The sequence below is a fragment of the Triturus cristatus genome, chromosome 7, assembly GCF_964204655.1.
Source record: "Triturus cristatus chromosome 7, aTriCri1.1, whole genome shotgun sequence".
NCBI classification, from domain to species: Eukaryota; Metazoa; Chordata; class Amphibia; order Caudata; family Salamandridae; genus Triturus; species Triturus cristatus.
In genome coordinates this window covers 1,809,571,104-1,809,593,182 of record NC_140590.1, presented here as the reverse complement: position 1 = coordinate 1,809,593,182, position 22,079 = coordinate 1,809,571,104, and the positions used below count along the sequence as shown (strand labels likewise).

Genomic DNA, 22,079 nt, shown 5'->3' with positions numbered 1-22,079 from the left:
TGATACCCCTTTACCTAGAAACTCTGTAATGTATTCAGATATATCTTAGTGAGGCATCCCCCCCACTTAACCAGGTTAGGGACTTCTCAATCTGTTTCTCTATCAGTCAGAGTCATCCAGTTAGTTTCAAAATAACCAGTCAGCACTTCACCTAGTTCTAATCTATAAACATATTCTAAGAGGGTATAAGGGGTCTCTCGCCAAAGGGGGACAAGTGTCCTTTCTTTTCCACAGTGTAGTCCAGTAGGAGTGGTACTTAGTCTGAGAGAAAACTTGCTAAGTATGGCACCCCGCCCTCCATGTGCACAATCGTCTTAGTAAGCAAAAAATGGTCCAGCCTGCTGTTTGCATTATGACCTGGGTGTAGCACGACAATACCCTTTTGTCAGGATGTGTTACCATCCACACATCCACATTTGTAATACCTGTCATTGCTGCGTCCCTGTGTGTGGCTGTCAAGTTGGGTTTTGTTCTCTTTTTTTTTGGGGGGGGGGGAGGGACGGAACTGCTTGGCCAACCAAAATCCAATTAAATCACTGACTCATATGAGGTTGACATCCAAGTAGGGGAGCAAATCCTCCCTGATTTTTATATAGAAGTCTCTATTGTCCATGTTGGGGGCATAGAAGTTTAGCAGCACCATTTCACAGCCACCCAGAGTGCCATACAACAACAAAATCTGCCTGCTATAACAGCTTTGAAGCAGTGCATCTGGATTGGGACATTCGGCACGATCCAGATCAAAACTCCTCTTGCATATTTAGAGAAGATTGCATAATATAATTGCCCCCCCAGTTTCTCCCCAGTGTCTGTTCCTCCCCATCTAACAATTGAGTTTTTTTGAGAAATGTTAATTAGACCCACTGTACTCTCAGAAACAACTGTACCCTATGTATATTTGAATGTGTTTATCCCCCAGACATTCAAGGTGATCATATTAATTGCAAACTAGTCCTAGGCGATAAAGTCCGTTCCGCTTGTGGAATTTGAGGAATTTGTGTAATTTTGTGTTCTGCGGTGAACGTTGGATTGCTAAAAGTCAGTGATTCTGCTTCGCGGAACTTTTTGCTTTCAAAATGCGTGTTATTTTCCCCGATCGCGCAAACAGCATTCGTGAACAGGAAAAAAGCATCGCGAACAGGCGGAACAAGCAATTCCGTGTGCTCGCGGAACTCGGCATGCTTGTGGAGATTTTTTCCCATTTCCCGGAGCCTTGCATAGTGCAACTATGCAAATTCCACCCACCCCTATTGCAAACATAATCTTACCACACCTAGGATGATGCTGAGCAACCTGAACATTTTCTTCCTTCACTCCTCAACTTAAGTAAAGACATGCATTCACCAACTGTGTCCTCCCACTCATAGTAATCCCAAATCCCATCCCCCTATCCACCTCATAGTGTGTGATGCACTGTATAGCTTACCTCTCTTCTAGCTATGTAAAGCAATTCACAGGGGTTATAGTCAACTACCCAGCACCTGTAAGTGTAGGCGCCTAAAATTGAGGAGTGGTGTCACTCCAGATGCCCTATTTTGTGCACTTAAACCACTATCAATATAAACAAGCCATTAGGTAACTCTGTATGAGTACAAATATTGTTCCAGTTGCAAATGTGGGCATTGCAGATCATTGATTTTCTCTTGTGGGTACCCAGTTATAAGACTAGCCCCTACTCCCCTGGAGAGGGAGGAGGGCAGGGGAGGTTGACCGGCAGTGTCTGTCATCACTGCCCATAGTCCATGGTCACAAGTGCATAAAAATCCTCATTGGTGTCGAACAGTGGAATCCACAAATTCTGATTGTCCATTTCACAGTCATGTTTGCCACATTCTGCTCAATCTGGAAAGGATCAGACTTCAACGTCAAGGGTTATTCATGTTGGTTGAGTTTGGCTTGGCAGCCAGTAGTTCCTCCATTCTTTCAGTTTTAGTTGTGGCAATGACCACCTCCTCTAAGGCTCTGGCTTCCTTTTGCTCCATCTATTGCCCTTGGAGGACCAATGTTTGTCCCTATGGACCACCACTCAAGGCTACCACTGAATACCCTTCTGATTCCCGTCCATGCGTCATCCAGGTGTTCGAATATGTTGCATTGCTGAATCACTCCACGGTCGATCAAGGCTGGGGGAGATCTTCTTCCTGGTTTCTATCTAGTCCCTTGCCTCCTCTGGTGTGGTATAGAAGTATGCTTTCCTTCCATGGTTGACCTTTAACTTCATAGGTGTAAGGAGCATGTGCTGCATTGTCATAGATTAAAATTTCTGTTTGATCACAGGGTAGGACTGTCTGGGGCAGAGAACTATTTGTGTTTATTCAGGAATATACAAATGACATGATTATCAAAAGTCAGTTCCCTGTTTTGTCGAATAGAATGTAGTATTGCATCTCAGTCTCTCTAGCTAAGGAATTTTTCGATTAGTGCTCACAGCAGTATGCCTGGCAGGGGTTTTGGGGCCACCGCTCTATGAGCTCTTTCCACCACAAAGATGTCAGAAAGCTCAATGGAGGTTTTTATCCATCACTCCAGAAACAGTCCAGGAGTCTCCCCTTCGCTTCCTCGGGGAGGCCCACAAAGCAGAGGTTGCATTGTTGTGGGCACCCCACCCCACTGCATCCTCACCCCTCTCTTCCAACCTTCTAGTGAGTTCTGTGAGCCTTCTCACTATCACAGTGAGGGTTTGGATTTCTCCTTGAACTAATATTGCATTACTCTCAGTACCCATGGATCATTCTACCACTTTTTGAACATCCACGTGTAGCAGGATAACATTCTGAGTGATAATGTATATTTTTGTTTCTCACACAGAGCATTCAATGTTCTGATCGCCACCAGTATTTGGGCGCTTATGTGGCCCTCCAGTTCTCTACCGGGTTTGTTCTGGTGGCAACAAACTGGTGCATCTTTATTTGTTGCGCAGTTCGGTTTGTTCTATGCTTGCCCATCGTGAGCTTGAGAGGGAGGATCAGAAGCTTGTGGCAGAATGGTCCCCACAGGCAGTTTGCTCTGACCTTAGGGGCCCCGGTACTGGGTGTGTCTCCAGAGGAGATGCCATGAACATCCATCAGTCATCCTGTTGGGTCCCCCTTCAGTCAGAAATAGCCGGTCCTCTCACTCTGCCTCCCCATGGGACAAATCCTTCCAAGGGGCCATCCCATTCCACAGCAGTGGTAGGTGCCTCAGACCCCCATGCAATCCAGTTGGAATGTTTCTAACCGTTTCCACATCAGATGCAGCTTTTTTTGTGGCCCTGCCATGCAATTCTCTAAGAGCTACTGCCCACTCTAGCAGCGCCCGCATGCCATTGGAGCTCTCCTCATGAGCCCCAATATGTGGCTCTTCCATGGTCATCCTTCACTCAAGGGATGCTCCAGCAGCTGCATAGACCCCAATCCCAAGTGCCTCGGGTACATGGGGAATGCATAGTTGGTTCATCTCTGGCACTCCTCCCCTTCAAAAGGCAGTGTCCCTAGACAGTTCCTCACACTGGCTGCCCTTTTCTACCCAGCTCAACCACATGATCCTTCCGTAACCACGGTCCTTTCCTATAATGCCTTGGTGTACACCAAGGTTGGTGTCAAGCATGGCCACTGGTGTCTGGGGACTCCAGAAGACCCCTTGTGTGTCAATGTCCCTTTGATGTGTCCCGCGGTTGCTGCAACTCCCTAGTGTGGATCTCCAATGGGGCCTCCATACGCTTGAGTGGCGCTCCAGCGGTTGCAGCAGTCACCTGTCTCAAGCATTGAGCTTCCCTGCCTCGATCTTGCACAGTGGGGTTGGCTTTCAAAGCTGCACCAGCACTTCTTCCCTTTTGGGCTTCTCATCTCAACTGCAGTTATTTTGGTTCATCGCAGCTCCATCTTAGGACCGCTTCACGGAGTTAAGAATTGCAGTCGTCTTCTTCATGGCAGGTTCTCCCATGCTCAGCTACCACTCCATATAATCAGTCCTTCCATGCTTGGGGATGGGCGTTGGTGGCATTCAGCTATTGGTCAGTCTTATTTTGAGTCCAGGATGCTGCAGGATACCAATGGTGGTCCAGGAGCTCAAAGGTGTAGCAGCTGCCCATCATCTTGTCAGCCACACTCTCCTGTACCAGATAATAGTTGATTTTTAATTGTGGAATTTCTAATAAACATTTTTTGATCTTCAGTTTCTTCTTTTCTATGATAAATTTGTGAATATGGCTTTTTTCACAGGGGCTCGTAACCAGTGCCTATTAGATTGATTGTGTTACCTAACATACTCTCAGCTTTCTCCGCTATCTCCAGAGCATCTGAGGTCTGCAAGTCTACGTGGTGGCTGTAGTCTCTTGTATCTCTACAGTAAATCTCCTTGGATTGTGACAGTTTAATGTTTTGAAATTTTCACTAAAAAGTAGCAAAAGAGTTTATACATGATGGGTAAACATGCACAGGTAAATACTGACTGAGACCAAATCAAGTTGTCCAATATTCTTGAAATGTTACAGTTTTTTTTGTCCATATTGGAGATAAAGGCGGCCAAGGATTGCAGTAAGTTAACTTTCAACTCCAGTTTGTGTTATTAACAGGTTTGAGCTTGAAGGCTGCAGTGTTGAGTTGGTGGCGAGTAGTAACTTATCAGAGAAGTTATAGATATGTTGTCTAAATTCAGATTACTATGATGTACATAGGCAACAGCCTCAACTAATGTTGTTCTTGTTGTTAATGTTTTGATGGCAGAATTTTCTTTGAGAGAAAGTGAATGCACCTTTGGTACATTTGCCAAATCATTGAAAGATAAAGCATGTAGTTACTTGCATTTCCAAAGTATGGGGGAAGAAAGGTTGCTGGTCTTTTTCACTGCTGCTCCTTGACAAGGGAAGATTTTAAGAATGAGTTAGAGTTTTACGGATGACATTCTACATAGCAAATGTGACAGCTATCCTGCCTGCATTTTTACAAGTGCTGTATATGCTGTGGCCATTACAATATGCTAGATGAGGGGTCCATCACATTTGTAATGGAGTACTCTATCTGCAAAACTCTGGCCCTTCGGATAATACTTTACAAATGCAATATAATGAGCCTTTTGATGATGTGGAACTGATGTTTGACTGTTAGGTCACTAGCGGTCTTTATGGTGAGTGCATTTGTATTTCTCTTTCATAAAGCTTTATTCGACAATTAAGTCATAAAAGCACAAACATTTAAAAAGAATCACCACTAATTCCATAAGCTACTCATTTTTAAAAACATCTATATTCAATCTTTTTATATAAATAGTTAAAATGTTATTGAATCCCCATAACAACTATCATGTTATATAATTAAAATTATAACAATAAAATAATTCATTACTAACGCACAGCAATGATTTCCATACAGATGTTTATCATTGCCATTACAAAAATAAAAATAGTAAATTCATTTCTTAGCAGCATAATTATGTTCTGCACACACAAGACTCATACCAAATGTGGGCAAATATATTACTACAATGGCATCTGCCAAACTAGCCACTATCTGTCTAAACGCAGGATCTGTGAACGGATGGACCATGCCCAATTCAAAAATTTAGCCATCGCAATGGCTATGGGGAGAGAGGAATCGTACCTAATATTCGTAAAGCCTCTAGATGTCTTCTTATGCCCATAGCATTACATATGGGCTTCACCCACTTCCGACGTGGAGCCATATATAGCGGGCAAAAGAACAGTAGATGGGATACAGATTCTTGTTGATCCATACACATAGGGCACTTATCGTTGGTTGATCCAACCCACTTAGCGGTAAATAACTTTGTTGGCAAAGTACCTACTCCAAATTAGAAATAGAGTTTACGATCATACGTTTTCACAATAAGATCCCAATACTTCTCTAGTGCAGGCCAAGACTTATAGTCTAAAAAACGTCCAGTGAGATGGGAAGAAAGTCCTGTGCAGCAAGCTGATGTGAAAACCATTTCCCAATACCTTTCCTTCAGGATCTTCTATGAAGGAAAAACAGCCGTAGAGGGTTCATCCCATAAAGCGATCATATCCAATCTGACTAACAGAGAACGGATCTCCTTAAGCCACTTAATTTTATGGTAGAGATCTGATTGGATAACATCAGTGAGGCCCTGAGCATAATGTATTAATTCCTCAGTGCACCATATTCTACGCCAAAATTGTAGGGGACGAAGTTTGGCCATATTTGCTACTGTTTTCCTTCCCAAATCCAAGAAAAGGGGTCTCATGTGGGTACTTTGCGGGACACCAGGTATTTTACGTAGGAATGCATTCTCTGCTATTGTTAGGTGCTTTAGATTTTCAAACCCCCATAACTCAGCTCCATACAGGGCCGAGCTCAATACCTTCATGCCATAAATGTCTAATGCGGGGCTAATAGGTTTGGTAAAGGAGGATTTGAATTTGGTTAAAAGAATCCCAGTTTGCTGCTGATGCTTTAGGACTACCAGGTCAAGTTGCCTTTTCCAACACATGTTCTTCTGAAGGGTAACACCTAGGTAAGAAAAGGCATTGAGCTGTTCTAAGGGAAGTTCATTCATGTATACTCTACCTTTAAAAGATTTATGCTCTTTAAAGGACATAAATTTAGTCTTAACAGGGTTTCTTTCCAATCCACGGATGAGGCAAAATTCCTCAAACCGCAGGGGGGCCTTCTGGAGACCACTCGGTGCTTTAGAGATGATTAACGTATCATTCGCAAACATAAGGATAGGGATACGATTACCTGCCAGCACCGGCGCATCAGTGAGGGTCTGAGAAAGATTGATGAAGAGCGAGAATAGAGTAGGGGCCAGAACGCATCCCTGGCATACTCCTCTTTCAACGGGAAAAGTTTCTGTCACATCACCCTGTGACTGCCACCGAACCCGGGCAAAATTATCCTCATGTAAGCGGACAATCAATGTCAACAGCTCTAGAGCCATCCACATCTCCCGAAGAACTTGCCATAGCTTACAACGCTGGACTAAGTCAAAAGCTGACTTTAAATCAACGAATACAGTATATAATATCCCTTCACCTAAGACCACTGTTCGCCAATATATTATTGTAAAACAGAATATTTGGTCTATCGTACTCTTGGAGGGACGAAACCCTGTCTGCAAAGGGGGCAGGATATTATGCTCCTCCACCCAAGCCTGTACCTTACTCAATACTAATCGGCCCATGACCCTCTGCATTGAGTCAATAAGGCTGATGGGCCTATAGTTACCTGCAACAGCCTTATCTCCTTACTTGTATACAGGTATTATCTCTGCCCCTTTCCACGAGGGAGGGGCCGCTGCTCCATGTGCAATGGCATTAGACAGGATGACGATATACTGACGCCAGATTGTCTTTTCTTGCAAGAAAACATCTGCTGGGATACAATCCATTCCTGGTGCTCTACCCTCTGTAACAGCATCCAATGCTCAACTTCCTCTGGGATAAAAACCACACCAGAATAAAATATGTGAGGAATTTACAAATGCCATTAGTATGCCATTAGTATGTCCAGATGTGGGTCTTGTGCTCACTGTGCCACTAGAACCAAGCTGTATCTGACTATTGATCCCTAATCAGGGGAAAACCTGTATTGGTTTGCTTTTTTTGACTCTGGGAGGACCTGGCCTGGAGGTTTCGGCTGGACATATCCTATTGAAGAAAGGTCAAGAATAATTTGCATATGATTGGGTCTAAACTGAGATTGTGTGGTGGGTGAAAAATTATGGGCTGGGATACTCCCTTAGTGATTGTCAGTGGCTGAAATTAATTCCAGCAATTTATCCATCACCTTGCTGTTGTTGTAGGAATCTATTTGTGGTACATGTCCATGTGCCCTATTGGCAGTCTTGACCTAGTTTAGGGTTGCCTCACAAAATTATACAATGCTGCAATGCAGACATGGACCCCAACTGTCCCATATGTGTAGTGCTGACTTCCTCCTCCACCACTCATGAAATACAAGATTAGTGGCATACAGACTTTTATTCCAACTCTTAACATAGGAGTGGAGGATTCAGACCTAAGTTTTAGACATGGCAGTCAGTCAAAGGACTGTACATGTCAATGCTTATTCTGGGGGTGACATGGGTATAAACCAAGAACTTTCTGACATCAGCAAGCCCCCATTACCATGCCCACATGGTTTATGAGAGGCAATACGCAACTGAGTTTTAAATCCACTGCTTTGTTAAGTAGGGAGGGCAGAAAATTACAGCACCCAGTGGTCTCACCTGCTCCTTTCTGGATGGCCTGATCATACATCAGGAACTGCAAGCTTAGAAACTACATTTGCAAGGGGGAAACTGTACTTTGCAAAGGTTTGACTATAGCTCACTGAATCAAGACATTTTTGTATTATACTTCCATTGATATTAACACCAGGTCAGATCAATTATCAATGAAGTGCAGAAATGTTAACATATGTGCAGCAATAACTTTCACTATATTTGTCATAGAAGAGAACGTTAGAGGTAATATCCCTGCAGGGCTTTAACATGTGTAAGTTTGCTTACATGGTTGTCAATGTGTGCAACTTTTTGTAATAACCATGATGCATTCTTTCCACATGTTGATAGTACAAATTCCAAAGAATCAGATATGGGCCCTGTTCATTGTAGGTGACACATTTAACAAGTAGATGCACCAAATAGTCTCTTATAGACACACATACACAAGAAAATATAAGAGACACATCTCCTTCTCAGAAACCCATATGTAACACATCAGGCCATCTCAGATGATAGTAGGGGCCTTGTTACAAATTTGTTGGTCCGACCACCATAGAATTGTATTTGTCCCCACCAGCAGCCCAAAGCGCTGGCAGTCCAAAGACTGCTGTATTATGAGTTGACCACGGGGCTGGCGGTGTGGATGTTGGGATCTTGCGTTGATGGTGAGTACTTATTCCAAATATATCGATGCCTGTGTGTGCATTTCAACTGCATATGTGTCGGGTGCACACATATGTATGATATATATGGAAAAATCCCATATACCCACTACCTGGGTTCAGCCCACATGTGGGCAGTCCTGGCAATGGGCATATGGTACAAAAAAGAATCACCTCTATATTGCCACACTCCGGTCCATAATCCTCCGGTGAAAATCCTGTTGTGAAGGGGGACCAGGAGACACGGATCCACGTCAGACCCTGCCCGGAAGAAGTACAAAGAGGTGAGTACCTTCCGCAAATCCTCTGTCACCACCACATTGAAGCAGGTGATTGGGCAGCCACAGTCCACTTATGGATCACGCAAATCATCACACGCACAGTGGTGCAGTAACCAATACCACCCTTTGGTGGCTGCCTTTCCCTGATCATGAACCTGGAGGTCTGCTGCTTATCTAAGCGGTCCAGCTACAGTCTTTCCAAAGCCAATCCACCCAGCTCATAATACAGCAGTCAGACCACAGAGCTCTCCACTTTCAGACCACCACTGCCCAAACGGGGGTACAGGGGACCCCCAAGCTTGTAATAAGGCCCTATTTCTTGACAACATGTACATAATCAAACTGCATTTGAAAGTCTATCTATAAAGCGTCCTTTTTTTGACATGCATCAAAAAATGATTGCATTCTAGGTGACCCCAGGGTAAATAAATGCTTAATTGTATTTAATTATCCTGCTTGCTCCTGATTCTAGAATCTTCTATGCATCCTTCTCTTCAAGGCATCTTTGAACTCTTTGTTTTTAAGAGTGTAGATTATGGGGTTGCAGAATGGGGCCATTCCAGTGTAGAACAAGAATAACTTTTTGCTCTCAGTCACTGAGTACATGGAGACAGGTTTGAAGAAGACAAACATGATGACTCCATAAAATAAAATGACCACTGTGAGGTGAGAGGCACAGGTGGAGAAGGCCTTGGATCTCTGAGTGCTAGTCTGGATTTTCAGGATGGCTGAGATAATTTTGATGTAGGAAGTTATAATTAAAATCCATGAGAATATCACCACTATTGCATCAATAATAAATGTCATTTTTTCAATGGTAAGAGTGCTGGTACAGGAAAGTTTCAGCAGGGCGATGACTTCACAGAAGAAATGGTTAATGTCACGAGTCTTACAGAAGGACAATCTGGATATAAGAACAATATGAACTACTGGGGCAAAGAAGCCAAGGATCCAGGCTCCGCTGGCCATACGCAGACACACAGACCTATTCATGATCAGTGAGTACTGCAAAGGTTTACAGATGGCTGCATAGCGATCAAAAGACATGATGGTCAGCAGAAACATTTCTATTGCAAGCATGGCTAAGAAAAAGTACACCTGCAGCAGGCATTGCAGAAAAGTGATGTTTCTTGTTGAAGGAAAGTAGCTGGCCAGCATTTGAGGAAAAGTGACAGAAGTGTAAGAGATGTCTAGAAAAGACAGGTTTTTAAGAAAAAAATACATGGGAGTTTGGAGGTGTGAATCTGAGTAAATAACTGCGATAACAGTAAGGTTTCCTGAAATGCTCATAAGGTACAAGAGCAGAAATCCAATAAAGATGAGAACTTGCATTTTCAGAAAATCAGAAAAACCCACAAGAACAAACTCTGTCCATAAAGTTTGATTTTCATTACTCATCTATAATGAAAAAGAATAGTAAGTGACATAATGTTTAGAATCATGTAAAAGTGTACTTTTTTTTTTTAATGACTTTGGGCACTTCCAATCAAACAAATGCAGAAGAGAAGACATTTTAACTGTGTGCTTTTAGTGTGTACATTGCAACTTTACTTTTTAAACTTTGCAAGCTTTTCGCCATGCAAAACTCACACAATTAATAAAGATTATCAAGTGAGTGGACTTTAAGCACAACAACTGGTCTGTAGTTATCCGATAGAAGTTCAGTATCAGATCCCTGAAAACGGACACACTTTGGAGCCCACTCTTACCACCTCTTGTGGTTTGTAAGTTTATGCTGATCTACGAGTGAGGAAGCTTTCCAATGGCGAAGTTCCTTAGAGTCCAAATCATCTTGTTTGATTTGCTTGAATTTAAAGGGTATTCTCTTGTATTGCTTTCCTCTTTGTTGCATTTAGTTATGGTGGGTTATCTTGAGGTCTTTAGTCAGGCACTTAGCAGAACCTCCAAATTGGCAATAAAACAAAGACATGCTTTAAAAGCATAGGCTCACTTGAGGAGGCATGAAGGCACATGTTCATAAAAACAATAAATCAAATCAAATGTCAAGCAAATGCAGTTATGTTCACATGCACAAGTAATCTGCTATGTAATAATAGGCCATATCCCTGGTCTTGATGTCCTTGCATGAATGTGTGTACTCTTTCGCCCTGACATGAGAAGTGCAGGTAAATTATGTAAATGTGTATGTCCCTTTTACTGAGTCCTGGTCTGCCTTCCACATAACACCTGGGCTGTATTTGAAAGGGTAGCCACACAAATTGCAGCAGATATACAGTGAGACAAATTAGTATGGCATTGTGTTCTGTGTTTTGCCATGTTCCAGTCCCTGTCAGGTGGTTGTCAGAATGGGTTTTAGCATGTGTAACACTGTGACATAGCTGTGTTCTCTAGATGTGCTGTTAATACCACAAGACCTAGAAAATAGTTATGTCCTTCCTACTTCTAGTAGGGCTTATCCAGGGGGTATCCCTCAACCTAATGCTGACTCTACACATTCATTTAAAATAAATGCTTTTTCTCATATTAAGGCTCTGTAAATTGCTCTGAATTGAGTCTACACCCTTGTGTGTATATTCCTAATATAACCAATAGAAACCACATGAAACAACACAACTGGCATGTGCTGCACATTTCAGCATCACATACCAACTGCAAAGCAGATATTTCTGGGCTAAACTGTTATTTATCACACCGAAGTAAATGTCTTTACCCTACACAGTAATAATTTTCTCCATTAATAGCTGAGGGAGGTAAGAAGTTCATCATGGCAACAGGGCATCATTGCGGACCCATGTGTTGAGTCACTATGCGCATTTTCATAAACCATGGTGAATGCTTGACTTGCTATGACATGCCTTTTGAAATGTCATGGGATGGTCGTACATCTACAGAGGAGTGACCAGTGTCTAGTCTGTTCTGTGGGCCAGATGCAGCTTGGCTTGTAAGAAGAGAAGAACACCATGTTAGATGTGCACGTTGAATACTGCTAATTTAAATCCTTTCATCAGACATGAATGATATTCATTATTTTGATTAATGCTTGGAATTGATTCTAGTCAGCCTTAGTTCTTTAATAATCCTTTTTTCTATGTGAAAACAGATTGGAACACATTATTTCCCTACAATTCATTAGATGCACTTAACAAAAATGTCATTATTGGTATTGAGGACATCTGCTCCTCATTTGGATGCAAATATATATGTATTTTTACTGTGAACATTAGAGTACATCAGTAGATTATTAGTTGCAGTGGATGCTAGTCTACCACAAGTAACATTGACACTATTCTTGTTAGGTTTAGAAAAGGTTTCAGTACTTTAAAACTGAAATCAACCCCTTGTAGCTATGGCATAGAGCAGACAGGATTAACATAAATGAAAATGTGTACAGCATTTAGAACACAAATAAACAGTTAAAAACAAAGCCAAAAACACAACACACTAAAAAATTACTCTAATTTACAAAACTAGAGAAAAATGTAATTAATAAAATGACACTGTGATAAATTGGGTTGTTCGTTGAGTGGGGTGTAAACCCTGCTCAAGCAACGGTTACAATCCCTGTCAGGGTGAACCACTAAAGTCACTAAATTAACTTGTGCTTAACCCTCTGGTGGCTTGGCACAAAAGCAGTCAGGCTTTACTTTGAGGCAATGTGTTAAGTATAGATGCAGCACATACACCGCAATAAAGTAAAACCACAACACAAGAAAAATCCAACATCAATTTAGAAAATTAGAGTACGTTAAAAGCTTTTAATAAATATAACTAGAGTTATGAATTTTACAATTTTAAAGTAAAATCTATCACCTAAAGGATCAAACCACCAACTGCGGACATCTAGTTTCTGCAAGACAGACTAGATCCAAAGTTATAGCTGACTGGAATGGAGCACGGGTCAGATGCAAAGAGTGGATAGGGCTCAGTCTTTACTAACCCCCACACAGAGAAGAAATTTAATGAAAAAGTTCAGCAGGGCACATCTGCAGGCAGTGTTAGAGGAGTAGGCTTTGTAGTCGTGGGAACGATTTCTACATTTGGACTCTTTTTTGGAAGTCGAAATACACAGCTAGAAAAAGCTGCAGGCTGTAACCAACAAGATCTCATGAGGCTGGATACCTCTTCTCAGAGGAGTCACTGAACAGGATTTGTTGCTGGGGATTAGAACGTAGCTGGAGCTGCCACGAAGTTGAGTTGACAGTGATGGACCTTGGGTGGATTGACATACATGTTTGCCCTAGACTCCTCTCCATTTTCCGACCACCTTTTAGTCAAAACTTTCTAATGCTAACGATTTGTATTTTGGCTATTTGTACACTTTTAGTGGCATTTGAAATGGTCCATACCTAGAGGGGCACCATTTGAAGCATCAGGACTTACTCAGACTGGGTCTATGTGCAGATTCAAGATGGTTGGAGACTTTTCCGACCCTGAGGCTCTGATCAGGAGGGCAGCCAACTAGCCCTTGGAATCACTCTGGTAGTTCCTTGTCCAAAAAGTGGAACTTGACTAAAGCAGCAGGTCAGGCCTTTGAGGGTTAATGGGAGGTTTCAGGAAGCAGAGCAGTCCTCCCATTCATGGCAAAGCAGTCTTCTGAAGCACACAGCAGGCCACAGTAGCAGGTAGTCCTCTGAGAGTCCTTCCACATGTCCTGAAAGTGAATGGAAGAGTGAGTCTGAGAGTCCTATGTTTATACTTTGTGCCTTCTTTGAAGTGCGATACGTTTCTAGACATTCTCTTTGAAGTGCTTAGCATTTCCTGCCTCCACTGCCCAGGCTCAAGTCTGCTTGAAGGCACATTGGGCTGGTGTCAATGTCAAAGAAGTACGAGCGTCCATTTCTAACAACCTTTGAGTGTGCTGGCTCCTGCAGATAGACTTGTGAGTACACCAACTTGAAGGGGTCAATTAACTGCTGTATCTCCCAATGTCGGTTCATTGTGGACTTACACAGATCCAAAGTGCACAAATATAGCAATAGTGTCTAGTTTGACAGAAGTAGAAGGACGTGCTTTGGGGTAGATTGCTTGACGTAGCAAGAAATTACCCAAGAATACCAAAACTGAATGTGGTCGCAGTGAGTTGCCTTGATTTCCTTGTGGGATACTAAAGCGTATATGGTGCACCCGTTGAACTTGTGAGTCCCAGGAAATGCTTGCTGGAACAGATTGACAATGTACACCCATGGATCAGAGCCTCCTCTACCCTCTGGTATGCTGAAAACTTGCAGATTATGCTACTGTTGGCGGTCCTCAAAACCCTCCACCTTAGATTGTAGGAAAGCCACCTAGGTTTTGCTCGTTTTAGCAACCCTTGTGGTGTGAGCGTTAGCTTCTTCGACTACTGCAACCTGTTCTTGCAGTTCTGTAACATCTGGTGACTTCAGTAAGAGCTTGTTAAATGTCTTGGCTGTCTACCTTTGCTTGAATGTAATATTTCTGAGCCTTGGCCCTCTGGATAGACAGCACCAGCAAAATTGTGAACATGGAAGGCACATCCTCAAAAGACTCTGAGTGTCCGGTTGCTGACCCTACCATGGGATTATTTCTTGCTGCTGATATTGTGGGGGCAGGTGCTGACCTGATCACAGCAGGCTGTTTGCCCTTATTCCCCTCTGGGCTACAATGGTGATTGTTGGCTACAGGCCACACCATAGGAGCCATACCAGAGGGAGAAGATAAATGTAAGTCCTTTCCCTCAGCTGATGCAGCCCCACCTGAACATTAGAAGCAACATTGCCAATGTTAGAGAGCCTTAAGACGATGGCCTTTACCTCTCCCTTTGATGCCACCCACTTTTGTAGGGGACTAAAACCAGGGTCAGCCTTTGTGCTGCTTGGAGCAGAGTCCTTGAGTCACCCCACTGTAGTAGTGAAAGGGAGTTTAGCACCACCACAAACCTTTCCACTTCTCCTCCACTGGGATGCATGCTGCAGATATGTCTAATATTGCAGCTTCCTCAATTTTGCCATCACTACCAGCAAGGTTGGCTAGCTGCGTCACAGATCCCAACAAGACATTGCCCGATACATCCAAGGGGATGTGAATAGAGTGAGCTAACATAGAGCTGACTAGTGGCTCTGGCCCTCCGTCATAGCTGGGTAAGGGTAAGGGTGGTAGCGTTCGACTTTCCCAGCCTGAAGACGAGTGAACTTGAGGGTTAAGGTCTGCTTTATTGGGCATGCCAGTGCTGGTATTGTTGTTATCACTATTAAGACAGAGATGTGGATAAGACTGCTCATGTGCTGATTGTATTGCAAAAGTGGTTTGAGTGCTAACTAACATAGTGGGGCAATGATCACTTCATTCTAGAGCACCTTATATTAGACGGCTCTCAGTGTCTCCATCTCTGACGATTCCATCCAGGTCTTCGGTGCCATTGGAATCCTCAGGCGCTGTTACAAGAGAACCACTCCTCTGCAGTACAGAAGACGATGTCACCATATCCGTATGCGTGCCAGTCAGAGGATGGCCTTTTCCCTTCAAACCCTCCTGCACTGCTGTAATTAGGGCTTCGGCCATCTCAAGCCCAGGGATGGAGTTTACTGATCCACAGGACCGGAGCAGGCCCCCAGCCCTGCCAGACCGTAGAAGCCAGAGGATTGGCCACCCAAGCTGGGAACAGCCATCTAAATCTACTTTAGCTTCCTGGCCCTCGTCCCTGCCTGTACCAATCTTAGCTGCAAAAGGACTGCTGCCAGATGCTGAACCAGTATCCCCGGTGCGCACTAGCCCTTTAGGGGTCGTGTTACGTGGGGAGCCATTGTCGATCTAGATACCACCGGTGTCTGTTTTCCTCCACTGGCTGCCACACGTGCTTGCAATACCGCTTCAGGAATGGTCGCCGAGATAGAGTGAAAAAGCAGCCTAGCGTGGGACCAAGCCACCAGATTGATGAATCTGCGAGTGACTTGCAGCCAGGTGCCTACTACTGAGCCGTCAGCACCACCAGCACCTCTATAGAGCACTCCATTCATCGAGCAGGTAAGAAACCGGGCAGTCAGTTTTTAGGTTCCAGAACACCTCCGTGTTCTCATGCCGTGCCATGCCTTAGCCCCCAGATGTAGGAGCCAGGGGGAGCCGTGAAGTCAGAGGAGAGGAGGTCAGTGATCAGTGTCCACCATAGCGGACTCATTCCGCCATCTTCCTCCCTCAAGCATTTCAGGTAACCTTACTGCTATTCCATTTATTTACTCAGATTCACACCTCCAAACTCCCATGTATTTTATCTTTAAAAACCTGTCTTTTCAAAACATCTCTTAAACTTCTGTCACTTTTCCTCAAATGCTGGCCAGCTACTTTCCTTCAAAAAGAAACATCACTTTTCTGCAATGCCTGCTGCAGGTGTACTTTTTCTTAGCCATGCCTGCAATAGAAATGTTTCTGCTGACCATCATGTCTTTTGATCGCTATGCAGCCATCTGTAAACCTTTGCAGTACACAGTGATCATGAATAAGTCTGTGTGTCTGCGAATGGCCAGCAAAGCCTGGATCCTTGCCTTCTTTGCACTAGTACTTCATATTGTTCTTATATCCAGATTGTCATTCTGTAAGACTCGTGAAATGGACCATTTCTTCTGTGAAGTCATCGCCGTGCTGAAACTTTCCTGCGCCAGTACAATTACCATTGAAAGAATTACTTTTATCATTGATGCAATAGTGGTGATATTCTCATGGATTTTAATTATAACTTCCTACATCAAAATTATCTCAGCCATCCTGAAAATCAAGAGTAACACTCAGAGATCCAAGGCCTTCTCCACCTGTGCCTCTCACCTCATAGTGGTCATTTTATTTTATGGAGTCATCATGTTTGTCTCCTTCAAACTTGTCTCCATGTACTCAGTGAGTGAGAGCAAATAGTTCTGCTTGGTCTGCACTGGAATGGCCCCATTCTGCAACCCCACAATCTGCACTCTTAAAAAACAAAGCGTTCAAAGATGCCTTGAATAGAAGGATGCACAGAAGATTTTAGAATCAGGAGCAAGCAGGATAATTAAATAAAATGAACCACTTATTTACCGTGGGTCACCAAAAATGCTAACATTTTTGGAACATTTGCAAAAAAGAATGCTTTTTAGATAGTCTTTCCAATTAAGTTTTGATTATGTGCATGTTTTCAAAAAATATGGCCTTATTACAAGCTTTTGGTTCCTCTGTACCCCCGTTTGTAAGGTGGTGGTCGAAAGGGGAGAGCTATGTGGTCTGACTGCCATATTATGAGCTGGGTGGATTGGCTATGGAAAGACTATCGCTGGACCTCTGAGAACTATGGACTTCTAAGTGAATTAAAAATGCCGATCTGGTGTAAACCATTTTAACCAGGTCTTAGGGAGTGAGCACAAGCACTTTTGCGCTGGTTAGTACTAATGGCAGCATTATGTTTTTAAGACCTCTGTTTTATAAATATGATACTGTCCCTAGGAGGAAAGCTGTGGAGTTGTTATCAGATATGCGCTATTTATATGTGGAAGTAAGCATTGCTTGGTTTTTACAGTCTGTTAAACAGAGTTTTAATGATGAACTGTAGTGGGAAGGGGGTTGTCGGGCAGTCAAGATGTGGTCCATTTATTGATTTTAACAGTTAAATCTGTTTGTAGAATGTTTTCTGGACAACTGTCTAAATAAACTTGTTTTCTACTTTTAAAAAAAAAGCAGCAAAAATTAATTAAAAAAATAGGAGGATGAAGGCAACTTGTTTGGGGGAGAACACCCTAAGGCCGATATGTCTAACAGACACCAAAACGTAAGAATTCAAAGTGGCAATAAGAATTTTACAATTATTAAATAAAAGAAATGCCTAAAAGCATTATGCGTTAACAATTGTCGTCTTGTATGCAATTCACCTCGGCTCATATTATGGTCAATCACAATGGAGAGTGGGTCGGCTACTTAAAACAACTTGTCCCGATTGAATGTTTTTCTTTTGGACTTAAGGATTGATGGCTATCTTCCACAATGGAGTCTTCGATCCATCCGTCGAGCTGACAGAGCTTCTCCCATCCAATTTATACATTGGACGGAAGAACAGCTGTCACCCTTAATAGATGTACTTCCATACGACCAGCAGTTCTACTCCATTTATTGCATAAAATTGTGTACCGTAGTGGAATACTTCATCTCCGTTGTAGTGGTGGTGCACCGCCCACCAAATTTATATATGTTCATTGGATTGGCAGCCTTGCAGAAGGTCACTGATGAAGTTAATATGTCTTGTACCATTTTCGGCATACTGGGTCCATGTGTCTTAAAGACAGATGCATATGTCACATGCCTGAGATGAATGGGCAAAGTAACACACTATAAAACACACCCCATTCTATACTATGATCCTTTGCCTTTCTCATTTCTCAACAGACATAGGGTGTTTTTGTTGCCTTTTCCTTTAGCTGCGATTTTTGTTCAATTATCAACGACTTTTCTTGGTATTTTGAAATGTTATTGTATTATCTGCATTATGTTGGGAAAAAAGAACCCAGACTTTCAGACACAGAAATAACAGTCATGGTGGATGAAATAATTAAGGTCGGACCAAGAACCCAGAAAAGGCAAATGTTGAAGAGAATTACACACAAACAAATCTGTATTAAACAACAGGTGTTCAAATGAGGAAATGAGGAAGTACTGGAATGATTTTCTGGGGAGAGTATGATCCCTGGCCTCAAAAGCCCACCTAGGGGCCCAGCAGAATGAGAGTGGTTCACCCAGGCTCCTGAACCGCATGACCAGGGAAGAGAAGGTGTATGGATTCCTGCACACTGAAGGATTTGCAAGAATCCCTGGTGGACCTGAGACTGATAAGTACAATCAACTGTGTTTTCATTATTATTATCCAGCTCCATTTAATATATTTCCCTTTTTTAAAGGTCTATTTGGACCTAAATTTAAGAATAATAACTTTTTAATGTGTTGAAAGCACTTTTATTCACAATCTAGTATCTTCATTCTTATAGTACCCTTTTCCTATTCAGAATGTAATCTGCACACCCTTATGTATGTTTCTATTTATGTTTGTTCTACTCTGGAAAATGTTTTGCAGCATTTACATTATACTAAATATAATGCATGTTGTCAGTCTCTTTGTATGGTTCTGGTCACATTCTTTAACAGTTGTTTGTCATAATATATTATAATCTGTAACATTTTAGCTAAAACAGTTTTTTTATATTTTGGGTCAATCTTAAGTGCAGTCCACAAATACTTCAACAGTATTAATGGTCAATGACTACATCTCCCTTAATGCATCATTATGGATAAAGTTTATTTATGTTATGTTACACTTTTATCATACTATATGTTTCACTGATAACAGATTTAGAGCAGTGTGATCAATCATCTAAAAAATGTGAACCATCTTTACGAAGTCTTCATGCAGAAAGCTGTGTTACTTTTAGCTATTGTAACACACTCCCCATTGTAAATATGTGTACTCTGTGCAGACAGAAGCATCAAGATTCGTACCATGTCCAGGGTAGATTTGGAAAGGGAAGGTGTGACAGGCTTTATGAAGGTAGCTGTGTCTCCAGCACTCCAAATACAGTGTTTATTGGAAAATGATCCTGAATCATCCGACTGGTCAGAGGTAAAGAGAGGGCTCCATATGAGAATATTGAAGCTCCGTGAGTGGGTATTTGCTGTGACTAGGTCATAGACTATGCAGAAGGGAAAGGCTGTATGCTTGGACCCTGGGACAATGGGCCAAGCATCCCACGACAAGGGCAATGAGCAAGCCCAGAGAACTCCAGAGGTGCAGCAAGACTCTGACCTTGAGGGGAAGGATCTGGCATCTATGTAAGGGACTCCCTACCACAGCTGTCAGACTTGGCAGAACTGAAAGGAGCCGGAGGGTCATCAAGAGAGAAGTTTTGTCAGGGACAGAGACTGTCCTACCCGTGAGAACTTGAGGCGTTTTGCCATAAAGAAGATGGACTGCTCTATACTGAGACCGGAAACCTTAAGGAAGGGCCTGCCATGATAGTGGTGGTGCCACAGAAATACAGAGAGTTCATTCTGACTTTAAGTCATGATATCCCCATTGCAGGACATTATGGGGCAGTCAAAAACTTGGAACCGGTTGGTGCACCATTCGTACTGGCCTGAATGTCTGAGAAGGTAAAGGAGCTCTCTAGCTCCTGTGTTACTTGTCAGGCTATGGCAAGGCATGGGGTCAAGATGAAGACTCCCCTTGATACCACTGCCAATAGTTGGGGGTCCCTTTCAGGGGTGGGCATTGTTGGTCCTCTAGATCCACCTGCTGTATCAGTGAATACGTATATCTTGGTGGTAGCGGATCATGCCACAAGATACCCTGAGGCAATACCCCTCAGAGCAGTTGCTTTACCTGCAGTTCAACAGAGGCTGTTTCAGATAGGGACACAAACCTTCTGTCCAGCTATCCAAAAGCGATCTGTTATGAATGTGTTACCTACAAGTTCACCACCCCATATTACCCCCAGATGAATGCTCTTTTGGAGAGGTTTAACAAGACCCTGAAAGACATGATCATTGGGCTGTCTGACAAACTCAGCAGGAAATGGGATATTCTCCTCCCCTGCCTACTGTTTGCTAACAGGGAGGGCCCACAAAAAGGGGTTGGTTTCAGTCCCTTTAAGTTAGTCTTTGGGCATCGTGTTGGGGGGTATTGAGTGTGGTTAGAGAGTCTTCTGCAAAACTTCTCAAGGAAGCTAAGGGCAATGTGCTTGACTATGTGCAAGGCCTGAGATCTCGCATGGCAGAGTACATGTATAAGGCAAGCAGGAAGCTGGATGAGAGCCAGGAGCTTATGAAGCACCATTATGATCAGAAGGCTGGAATGCCTGAGTATGCTCCAGGTCAATTGGTGTGGGTATTGGAGCCTGTAGTTCCTAGGACTCTCCATGACAAGTGGCCGGGCCCTATTCAATTCTTGCAAAGAAGGTGAGGTTCCCTATCTGGTAGAGCTTAACACCCCCAGGAACCCTCATAGGTCCCTGAATGTCAACAGATTGAAACCCTACCATCACCAGCAGATGTTATTGGTCACAGATGAGGGGTAGAGGTTGAGACTTAGCCAGTGCCTACCCTCCTCTCTAACTAGGTGCAAGATGGGCCAGTGGAGGGAGTTGTACTATCTCCATAACTGACAGTTCAGCAGCATAGATATTTGTAGCAGATGTTGAGGGCAGTTTGCTGGTCTGCTCTTTTTGACCCCATGTGTCACTCAGTGGTGTGTGCACTACATTGACACTGGTGACAGTCCACCTGTCAAAAAGAAAAACTGGTCAAGTTTTCCGACCATGCCAGAAACAGCATAAAGGCTAAGGTACCTAAGATGCTGGAATTTGGGGTAATTGAACCCTCTAACAGTCCATGGGCCAGCCCAGGGGTGCTGGTGCCCAAACCTAATCACGAGGGGGAAAAAGGAGTTAAGTTTCTGTGTGGACCACAAAGTACTGAATGCAGTCACTAAAACGGATGCTCATCCTATACCTAGAGCTGATGAGCTCATTGATGGGTTAGGGGCTGCTAAGTATCTGAGTACATTTGATTTGACTTCAGGCTACTGGCAGATTGCCCTCACTGAAGAAGCAAAGGAGAGGTAAGCATTCATCACACCAGAGGGACATTACCAGTTCAAAGTAATGTAATTTGGCTTAACCCCTTCAGCGCTGCGCGGATTCCCCCGCGGTGCTGAAGGGTTCTAGCGCGGGCGTGGTCATGACGGAACGGTTCCGTCATGAGCACAGCTCAACCGATGCTCATGACGGAACCGTTCCGTCATGAGCATCGAAGGGGTTAAAGAATGCCAATGCCACCTTCCAAAGGCTGGTGAACTGGGTCCTGTTTGGGTTGGGTCAGTTCAGTGCAGCTTATCTGGATGATATAGCTATGTTTAGTTCCACCTGGGAGGATCAATTAAACAACCTGATGGAAGTGCTGCAGGCCATGCAGCAGGCAGGTCTGACTAATAAGGCCAGCAAGTGCCAAATAGGTCAAAATTCTGGGGGGGGACCTG

The 22,079-nt window shown here is 43.3% G+C and overlaps 3 protein-coding genes across 3 annotated transcripts in view; 2 read left to right on the top strand and 1 right to left on the bottom strand.

Moving 5' to 3' along the window:
* The window catches only part of LOC146813234 (uncharacterized), a 171,730-nt gene extending 167,114 nt beyond the window's left edge, over nt 1-4,616 (top strand). Inside the window, exons 3-4 of the mRNA XM_085615325.1 lie at nt 2,809-2,873; nt 4,553-4,616. Of these exons, the coding sequence (XP_085471451.1) occupies nt 2,809-2,873; nt 4,553-4,616 (129 nt within the window). The remainder of the gene's footprint in view (nt 1-2,808; nt 2,874-4,552) is intronic.
* A 4,979-nt stretch (nt 4,617-9,595) lies between these two features.
* Nucleotides 9,596-15,268, bottom strand: LOC146813233 (olfactory receptor 2AP1-like). The gene is made up of 3 exons (XM_085615324.1): nt 14,986-15,268; nt 14,504-14,802; nt 9,596-10,525 (listed from the first exon to the last, which is right to left on the bottom strand). The coding sequence occupies exons 1-3, from the start codon at nt 15,266-15,268 to the stop codon at nt 9,596-9,598; spliced, it is 1,512 nt and encodes a 503-aa protein (XP_085471450.1).
* Nucleotides 15,269-16,369: 1,101 nt separating this feature from the next.
* Nucleotides 16,370-16,948, top strand: LOC146813232 (olfactory receptor 6N2-like). The gene has a single exon (XM_085615323.1). The coding sequence runs from the start codon at nt 16,370-16,372 to the stop codon at nt 16,946-16,948; it is 579 nt and encodes a 192-aa protein (XP_085471449.1).
* The last annotated feature ends 5,131 nt before the right edge of the window (nt 16,949-22,079 follow it).